The sequence below is a fragment of the Carassius auratus genome, chromosome 37 (assembly GCF_003368295.1).
Source record: "Carassius auratus strain Wakin chromosome 37, ASM336829v1, whole genome shotgun sequence".
NCBI lineage: Eukaryota > Metazoa > Chordata > Actinopteri > Cypriniformes > Cyprinidae > Carassius > Carassius auratus.
Window position 1 is genome coordinate 2,440,521 of NC_039279.1, and position 10,257 is coordinate 2,450,777.

Here is a 10,257-nt window from a genome sequence, read left to right on the forward strand (position 1 = left end):
TCACGTTTTCAAAAGCCTTAATCAGTGACCTAAAATCAGCCCGGAGTCTGAGATGACGCCTTCACGCCGCTATAAACACAGAAGCTGAATCAATGTGTCAAACCTGCTGAATCATATCTGAACATTCCCGAATGTGATGAGCTATCGACCAACACCTACAGCAATTACTCATCAATTATTCTTAAATCCAATGGAAATGAAGGCCTGGAAGCTGAAGTGTGTGTGTTTATTGTGTATTGTTAGCGCACAGCTGGATGTTTCAGAATGAGGAAGCGTGAAACTGATTTCAGTGTTTGCCCACGTGTGTCTCCTCTGGTGGGCGTCTGCGTCTGGGTTTTGGAGAAGAGGCTCGTTCGCTGCCCAGAAGCGAGGCTTAGTGACCCAGACTGAGATTAACGCTTTCAGACTATGACTACAGGTCATGCTTTATCATTTTGGGTGAGAGTTCAACCCTGAAAAGCATAACTTTCGAAATAATAGTCTGAAAAATAATCTGTTTTAATTGAATGAGATTGAAATGATCTGCACATATAACACAGTAATTGAGAGCTGAAGAAATTAAGGCTCCTCAGAAGATGTGAGATGTTCTGGAGGCTTGTGAAGATCGTTCCTCGGCTGAGGAACAGTGAACATAAAGCTTCCGGAAACAAACGCTCCTCAAAAGATTTGAGACTCTAAAACATGATTGATGGAGAATCAAGTAAAGCTGAGCTGCTTCAGTCCAGGAAGAGCTCACCTGGAGATATTACTGACCTTATTCTGACCTTTACTTGATCACAATCACTCAAGATCTGACACCAGAAGCTCCAGCTGAAGCTAGACGTTTATACAATTGCACTAAAAGACAACTAACTTATTAAAAACGTTTGAACTGTCAATCGGACGACACAATGCATGGAGCTGATTGTGCACAACAGAAAAGTTTTGATCATGATGATCATTTAGAGACGATCATTTGAAATGAATAGGGTTAAAAGAGAAGTGTTGACAGAAGAAGGAGAATTCCAGGATGAGGGAATCGAGGAATTCAAAGCCATTTGAATCATGATTGTGATTCACTGATCTAGTTTCAGTTCAGGAGCACGTGTGTTTCCCTCACAGACGGATAAACTCCCCCAACACAAGCGAGTCTGTTCCTGCAGCCAATCACAGCACACTAGACTCTCTATATACAGTATATAGGGAGTGTTTAAAGCCTTCAGTGGGATGCAGAGCGACACACACCAGACCTGATCTGATCTGAACACACATTCAGGTGAGTTAGGCTCTTACTACTGATTAAAGACTTAATGCATGATTGTGAACGGCTTTAAAATCAATCTAGATAGCACAGTATTCATAGTGACAATGATCTGTGACTGCAAACACTGTGAATGCATGCAGATAGATGATATGTAATGTCCTACAGCATGCAACTGTCTCCTAAAGTTCAGTCCGAGTTCGTTTGTTGAGATCTCTTCTGAAACTCTCGAGGAGAGGAATATCTGTCTCACTGCCGTCTAGGAAAACTATGATAAACATGTCATCTGTGATATTTCTGATCCTGTGGGTGTGGAACTGTTCTGTCTGATCCTGAGTCCAGGAAAGTCATGTTTGTTTAGAGTCATTTCTGGATTAAAGTCTTGTCTCGAGTGTGCTTTCAATGTGACACTGTATTTTCAAACTATACTCGGATTACGGATTTATTTAGAGATTTATTTATTCTTGAAATTTTGTGAGAATTTCTCATTTAAGGTAATGAATGTGCAAAGTGGTGTTTTGGAAAGGCTGAACATATTTTGTTAGCTTTAGGGGTAATATTTTGGTTTAAATGCAGTTTGCCAAAAAATCAAGTAAAGAGAAACTTTTCAAAGGTTAAATATGAAATACATGAGAAACTTTGAAATTTAAAACACAATGTTTACTCAAAATTAAGACTCCTCTTCTGCATTTAGTTGAACTTCACACTTAAAATTCTCTCAAAGGTTTGTTAGTTATTGGGTTTTTAACTGAAAAGAAATGTTTGAAACCCATTTTATCCTAACAATGGTTTGAGAAAAAAGACCACAAAAAGACAGAGAAAATACAAATACGCTAAGTTCGAATAATTTCATATACTTTTCATACCTGTGGTTATTTGCACCTCAATACAAGTTAAGTTAGTTTTTATATTTTGTATTTATATGTAGGTCAAACTGACCTGGAACACAATAAAAATAACACTTTAAAAATAGAAGCAAACTGTTACATTTCTCATATGTATTTTTAGTCTCTATCAAGCTACATCAGAGGTTTTCTGTTTTCAAAATGCTGCTGATTTTTAGCAAATTGCATAGAAACGAAAGTGGTTCACGTTACCCCTCAGCACAGACGCTGACCCAGTTTTTGAACACAAATCGAGGGTTAATTAAAAATGCATTTGTTACAGGTTTCATCGTTCAGAGAAGAAGCAGAAATGACTGGGGTTTGCCTTCTGAGACTGATTCTAGCTGTAGCAGCTCTCACGGTTTGTGTAAGTGTGCTTCAAACATAACTCGCTTCCTTTTAGAGCATGCTTTTAATTATAGAACAGCGAAAATGATAATAATTCATCCTTGTTTTGTATGTTTTGACCTCCAGAGAGCCCAGCGCAGACTCTCTCCCAGCGGTTTATATGAGAAATCAGGTACAGAAACTGTCTGCAGTCTTTATTTTCCAGCAGATTACTTGCAAATTATAGTCCGAATGACTGATTCGGATAAACTTAAGATTACTTATGAACTAACACGTGACATATGAACTGAAACATTGATTTAAATAGGAAAGACTTCTACCATATTGGCATACAAATACATAGAAGAAAGAAAATATATTAAATTTGTTGTTTATTTTCAACATCAAGTGCATTAAATATTACATTACTTCAAGTTTTCCCAAACTGGGGTTCATGAGGGAAATGCAGGGAGTCTCTGTATTTAATGAAAAGCTAATAATTCATTAAATCCTACAAAAAAAAAAAAAAAAAAAAAAGTTTAATTTTTTTTTTTAAATAACAACAATTAGAATAAAATATCTACTACACATTTTTGGGGGGCATTTTTTGTTTACCTGCATGTCATGTGAGTATTAACCAATGTCAGAGAACCGTGAACATGCAAATTATTAATAAATTATGAATTATTTATTGCTATTGAGTGACAAACATGTAATACAAAAGTATCTGTAGTCTGATTATGAGTACCGTATTTTCCGGACTATAAGTCAGACTTTTTTTCATTGTTTGACTGGTCCTGCGACTTATAGTCAGGTGCGACTTAATTATCAAAATTAATTTTACATGAACCGAGAGAAATTAACCAAGAGAAATGGACCAAGTTGAAAAATTACCGTCTCTAGCCACGAGAGGGCGCTCTATGCTGCTCAGTTCTCCTGTAGTCTACACTGAAGACACAGAGCGCCCTCTGGCGGCTGGAGACGGTAATGTTTTCTCTTGGTTCTAAATAAATGTGACTTACAGTCCAGTGTAACTTATATGTTTTTTTCCTCATCTTGACGTATTTTTGGACTGATGCGACTTATACTCAGGTGCGACTTATAGTCCGAAAAATACGGTATATTAAGATGTGATATAATCTAATGAAGTACTTCTGTTTTGGAATCCCTGTAATCAGATCTCATGTTGATAATGATTGTTTCCTCTGATCAGGTCTTGTGTGTCTGAATGGAGGGACGTCGGTCTTGTCTCCGTCGGGGCGTCACATGCTCTGTTTCTGTCCTGATGGCTTCAGCGGCTCCAGCTGTGAAAGAGGTGCGCATCTCTCACATGTGTTTATTATCTTTAACTGGTGTTTGCATGCATTCATATTCATTTATGATGTTTTGTGACAGATGAATCCGTCTCCTGCTTTGACGGGATGGGTCTGCACTACAGAGGTAGCGTGTCCAAATCAGAGAGTGGGCGGGAATGTCTGGAATGGGATCCAGAGAGTGTGCGGGAATTTGGAGCCTATCCCAAGAATCTTGGCCCGGGACGACACAACCACTGCAGGCGAGTTACTGACTGATGAGAACCAGCAGACACTGCAGAGCCCAGACTTGCCCGGGTATCTGTTACTAGGAGTTCCCTAGAGACCATCGATCAGTTGAAAAGCTGAAAAATACAAAATCAACATGCATTTGTCCTGAAGGGATGGATATGAATAGAACAAGAAAGCTGGTGTGATGTTATGGAGCTCAGTTTATGAGCGGATCTCACGAATGATTTCAGGAACATGTGTTGGGCATAATTCACCTGGAAGTTAAATATATATATATATTACATTTTGTGAAAACATATATTCAATCTAAAATTTAATTGTAGTTTAATGTTAACATATAAATGAAATTATAATATATATATATATATTATAATTTCATTTATATGTTAAAATTAAACTACAATTAAATTTTAGATTGAATTTATGTTTTCACAAAATGGAATTTTTTTAAAAGTTATTATTAATCAAATAATTATCTTGTAATGTTGATTAATAGCATTACTGTATAAATAAATAATCTTTAATAATTTTATATCATAAAAAAATAAGAATTTTATTTAAAAAAACTAAGTTTTGCTTAACAAATTAGGCTTTTCGGATGATTAAGTTTTTTTTTTTTTTTTTTTTTGCATTGACAATTAAGCTCATTTAGTTACCGCAATAACATTTATTTATATTTTACTGTAAATCCATACCGTTATACGGTTATTAATTATTTTACATTTATTCAAGTTATAAAAAAGTTTTTAATAACATTTTTCGATCGTTAGTTATTAATACTTAAATCAATGTAAAACTAAAAAAAATAGTTAGAATTAACATTAATTAAAAATAAATTGTAGCCTACATACACTACATACAGTTTATATTTTACAGTATGAGAATGTATTTATTTATTTTCATTCCGGGGTGAATTATGACTCATTTTATTGCACATTTTATTGCCAGGATTTGTGACGTTCCCTCTTATTCTCAAACTCAGATGTGAACATCTCCTGCAAACAAACACACCTTGCACACCTGTCTGAGCCTGTGCTCAGTCTTTCAGGTTCTAGTGTGATCTCTCTGTGCTGTTTATTCTCTTATCCTGTCAGCTACATCCATCATAACACGCACATGTTATAACTTTAACAGAAACCCAGACTACAGCAGCAAACCGTGGTGTTACGTACGGACCGGGTCTAGGATCGTGAAAGAGGACTGCGATATTCCACGATGTGCAAAAGATCACGGTTTGACTCCGTCCTTTTTATTGTTAAAGTAATATTACGAAATATCTGACGTATATGAAATGGTTAGATGCAGGTTGATGTGCATCATTGTGGAGCGTCTGCTGTTTGATTGACAGGCTGAACTGTGCTTCATCCAATAGGCTGGCAGTGTGGCCAGAGGGAGGAGCGGAACATGAAGGTAGTGGGCGGGGCTCTGAGCGCCGTGGAGCGTCATCCGTGGATGGCGGCGGTGTTCAGCAGGAGCGCGCGCGGGAGAGCGTTCACCTGCGGCGGGAGTCTCATCTCGCCCTGCTGGGTCCTCACGGCCGCGCACTGCTTCCCCGACGGGTCGGTACAAACCAACCGGACAGAGAGAAGAAACTGCAGACGTGTCAATGCGTTCCGATGTGAAATATAATAATAATAACAATTCGTGAAGAAAATATATAGCCTATTACAGTAGTAAAAAAAATAAAATAATGCGTTCCCCCGAAAAACCTTTATTTTTTTATTTATTTTTTTCTTGAGTGAATTTTTGAATGCTAACGTAAAAAGTTATGAAAAGGGAAGAAAAATTTAATTTCCGTTATTTTGCGTTCTCAAGAGATCGCAAAAGTTCCGGTTGATGGTAATAATAGGGAAAATTAGATTTCAGGCTTTTGCATTATATGTTGCCTTCCACAGAGAAATCTCGCGTTTTTCTGTTCGCTCGCAAAAGGTTTATGAGAAAAACAGTGTTTTTTTTTTTATGGGAACGAAAAAGTTCTGGTGATGAAAAAATTTTTTGCAAGGAAATAAATATGTTCTTGTGATGGGGAAAAAAAACATCGAACAAAAATGGAAAGAGATTAGATTAGATTCCAGATTCTGGTGATGGGGAAAAAATATGAGATGGTTGAAAAAAAAAAAACTTAAATTTACATTTATTCCTTTATTAGGGCCTTCCTGATGAATGCAGTTCGATTAAATTTATGAATAAATGAGAAGCATGAGAAATGGATGGGAAGGAAAAAGCATGCATGGATGTGTTTTTGGAAACATATTTACACATGTATCTGTTCTTGTTTGTTTTCAGCACGAAGACTAGCCTCCATAAACTCTCAGTATTTGTGGGGAAGAACGCCATCAATGAGACGGATGCTCAGAGAGAGCAGGAGCTCAGGGTCTCACAGCTCTTCATCCATGAACACTTCGACAACACAGACGGCAACTACAACAACGACATCGGTAATACTGACTGAGAACTAACACCTAACACATCGGCACTATTCACTTTTAATAAAAAACATCAGAATCTGAAGCTGTACACATGCTCTGGCTTTATGAGTTTGGTTATGCATCTTTAACTTCTGATTGACTGCTCTGTGTTCAGCGCTGTTGAAGATCCGCAGTCCTGACGGTCGCTGTGCGAAAGAGTCCAGTTCAGTCAAGATGGTCTGCATCCCTGAGGTGCATCAGTCACTCAGTGTTGGGACGTCCTGTGAGGTCACTGGATACGGCAGAGAACAAGAAGGTAATCAGCAGAGTTTGTGTTGAGAGTGTGTTTGCTCTGTTTGTGTTAATGAAGGGTTCAGTCATTGTGTGTGTGTGTGTGTGTGTGTGTGTTGTAGGGTTGTGGTATTACTCTCAGTATCTCAGAGAAGCAAAGCTCAAGCTGCTGTCCCAGGACGTGTGTTCGAGTAAAGAATATTATGGCAGCATGATCACAGACAACATGTTGTGTGCCGGGAGTCCTGACTGGAGCGCGGACGCGTGTAAGGTGAGCCGGAAACCACTTATTTAACAACACTGATCCTTATTCAATCCAGTTTTCCAATTTGACTTGTATTCATTAAGCTGGTGTCTCATTACTCTTCTAAAGCAATAAAGGCTTAAACCCAATGCATGAAATTGTACGTATTATAAAAGCTCATGCAAACACAAATTGTCTTCCCAACTCATTTGACAGTTTACATCTTTTTTTATTATTATTTCGGATCTGCAAACCTGAAAAAAACACACACACACACACAAAAACAAGAAGATGAATTTACTCAATTTTTATTTTGCAAGTTTTTGCACAGATATTTTTAAGTAAATTTCACACATGTGAAAAGTGTTTGAGTATGAATGGGTCATTTTGAGTAGAAATAAACTTGAGATGTCACAAAACAGTATGTTACTAAACCTAACATCAGAAGCAACCATAAAACAAAAACGGTGAAAACTTTTACATTTTTTTATTATTCATGCCCCAATGCATGATGGGATCATAACTTTGATATTTACTTGACGAATGTAAACTTAACAGATGGTTCCAAGTAACATATACTTATGTGTTACAACTTCCAACTTTCCAACTTAACTAAATTATTTAATGTAGAAATTAAATTGTTTTTTATGTATTATGTATTAAATCAATTTTGTTTACCTATTCTAGCATATCATTGTTATTAAACCCTTTAATCTATCTATCTGTCTGTCTATTGATTGATTGATATTTTTATTAATTTACTATTTTTAGATTTGTTGTTATTTTTCATTACATTTAAAAAAAATATATATATATATATATATTTGCACACACACAAAAACAGGAAATTGTACCAGTAACTTTCTTCCAGGGCATTATCCATTAATTTTTTAATTTGTAAAAGTACAGGTAAAACACTGAAAAAAAAAAAAAAAAAAAAAAAATAATATATATATATATATATATATATATATATATATATATATATATATATATATATATATATATATATATATACATGTAGTAATAATTAAAAAATACAGCAAATTCCTTACTATTAATACAATGCACTGAAAAAAAATTCATTGGGAATTTACAAAAAAAAAAATTTATGGTGGTTGCAATCAATTTATTTTGTAATAAAAAAATTTAGCAATAATAATTTATTTGATTAACTTTCAGCAAATTTAAATGTATTTAAATGTAGCTAAAATAAATTGATTGCAACCACTTATGTAGTAAATTCAATGAATTGTTCCCTATTTTTTCAGATTATTATGTTTTTTTTACAGGCTGCATGTAAAATGATTGCACATCATTATCACTGGGAAGCATGAAAAGTGTCAGGCTGATGCGTCTGTTCTTCTGGGTGTTTCAGGGTGACTCCGGCGGGCCGCTGGTGTGTCGTGTGCGTGACCGTGTGTTTCTGTTCGGTGTGGTGAGTTGGGGAGAGGGATGTTCCAGACAGTCCCGTCCAGGAGTTTATACTAAAGTCAGCAACTATTACAACTGGATCCTGGAGAAAACCGGCCTGCCGTCACTCAGCTGAGAACGAGAGCTCACCTGCTCTCATTCAACACATAAAGAACATGAACGAACGACTGCAGACGAGTCGTGCTCAAACTCAGTTACTCATCAATCATTCTTACCTTCCAGTCTAAAGCCAAGATATAACCACAGCTCAAAGGACCTCTCTCAGTGTGGAAAATGTTTGTGAAACTATAGTTTTGCATTGGTATTCAAATAGTGTTTTCACTTTGTTTTTATCATTTTATATTGCTGTGTAACTATCAATGAAAAAAGACTATTATTAGGCCAGTAAACAAGTACTGTGTACATTCTGAGTAAATGTTGTGTAAAAAGTGTTTGCATAATATGTGTGTATGCATATATATATATATATATGTATTTCCTAATAATAAATGAATTTTACATAAGATGATTTGATTAGATTTTTGTAGTGTTATGATGAGCACATGTCACATATTTATGCATATTTAATCTCCTTGAGTAATATTAAGGGTCAAAACTAACTTGCAACATGCATAATTTGACCATAAAATCACTGCAGTTCACCCAGATTCACACACGTACTATCAATGCTATTGTACACTATCATAGTAAAACAATGAGGTCAAATGTGTGTAAAATATGAGTATGACTAAGTCCGGATCATCGTAACAGCTGTGTGTGTAATTTCAGAGCAGCTGCCGAGTGGAAAAGCTGCTTTACCCACAGGATGAAGTCATCGGGTCAAAGGTCAGACTGACTCACAGATGCAGTCACTCATACAAACAATGCCACTGCACCGTTAGGTCTTGTTTTATGTTATAACGAATATTATGTACGTTTGATTTTCCAATAACTTCCAAATAATTTTCTATTGCCATAGATGCAATTCCTAAAAGAGTTAAAGGAGCACTTTAAGTTACTTTAACTCTGCATCCTTCATCACATAACTATAAAATTAGATCACTCTTTCAAAAGGAGCTTGCAACAACTCCATATTTGTCGTGTCTTATTAGAAGAATTCAGTCGATCATATTGATTGGGACTCTGCCTTTTAAATATATAATAACTAACAAGGTCAGAGAAATCTCATTCAAATTGTACTGTTCAGTTTCTTTAATATGCAAAAATATCAAATTAATGAAAACTTTTATTATTAAACTATTATTATTTCTTAATCAATTTCATATGCACCACATTAAATTCTCTCATTAAAATCCTTCCTTTATTAATTCGTTATTCAACAGTATATCCAGACTATTTAACCTTCCTAGAATCTTAAAGATTTAACTTATTTCACTTTTTACATTTATTTGATTACAAATTTAGTTTTTTATTATTTGTTTATTGTTATATGCATGTTTACACAGCGCTTTGCTTGTAATGTTAATAAAAAAATTAAAACCAATATCACTAATGCAACACTGAAACATATTATAATATAATCTGTAATAATTATTATAATTATGATGTTTGATTTTACAAAGGTCAAAAGTGGTCATTGGGAAACTAATATAGCCTACCTTTAAAATACTAATATGCACCATTTGGAAGTAAAATTAAATGGAAACAAAGATGTACATTTTAGCTTTTGTACTTTAGGTTACAGCTTTGAACCTATTTCTCTGAGAGCAGCTGAAGTTTCTCATTCAGCCACTAGATGGAGACCGACACTGAGACTGTCAACACTTCATCCTAACACACATGACGTCACTGACCAATGCTAAAAATATTAAAGCATACTAAACTGTGTGGAAATGACAGAATGTGTGATATAAAGTCTAATAATGGAACCATATGACATAACTGA

At 35.3% G+C, this 10,257-nt stretch overlaps 1 protein-coding gene across 1 annotated transcript; it reads left to right on the top strand.

The window, feature by feature from the left end:
• The first annotated feature begins 1,201 nt into the window (after window positions 1–1,201).
• LOC113055886 (urokinase-type plasminogen activator-like) lies at window positions 1,202–8,877 on the top strand. Its single transcript, XM_026222265.1, has 11 exons — window positions 1,202–1,255; window positions 2,408–2,491; window positions 2,599–2,644; window positions 3,665–3,766; window positions 3,847–4,006; window positions 5,130–5,227; window positions 5,368–5,554; window positions 6,282–6,433; window positions 6,579–6,719; window positions 6,817–6,965; window positions 8,317–8,877. Exons 2-11 carry the CDS (start codon window positions 2,435–2,437, stop codon window positions 8,485–8,487), a joined length of 1,263 nt encoding a protein of 420 aa, XP_026078050.1. The 5' UTR covers window positions 1,202–1,255; window positions 2,408–2,434; the 3' UTR covers window positions 8,488–8,877.
• The last annotated feature ends 1,380 nt before the right edge of the window (window positions 8,878–10,257 follow it).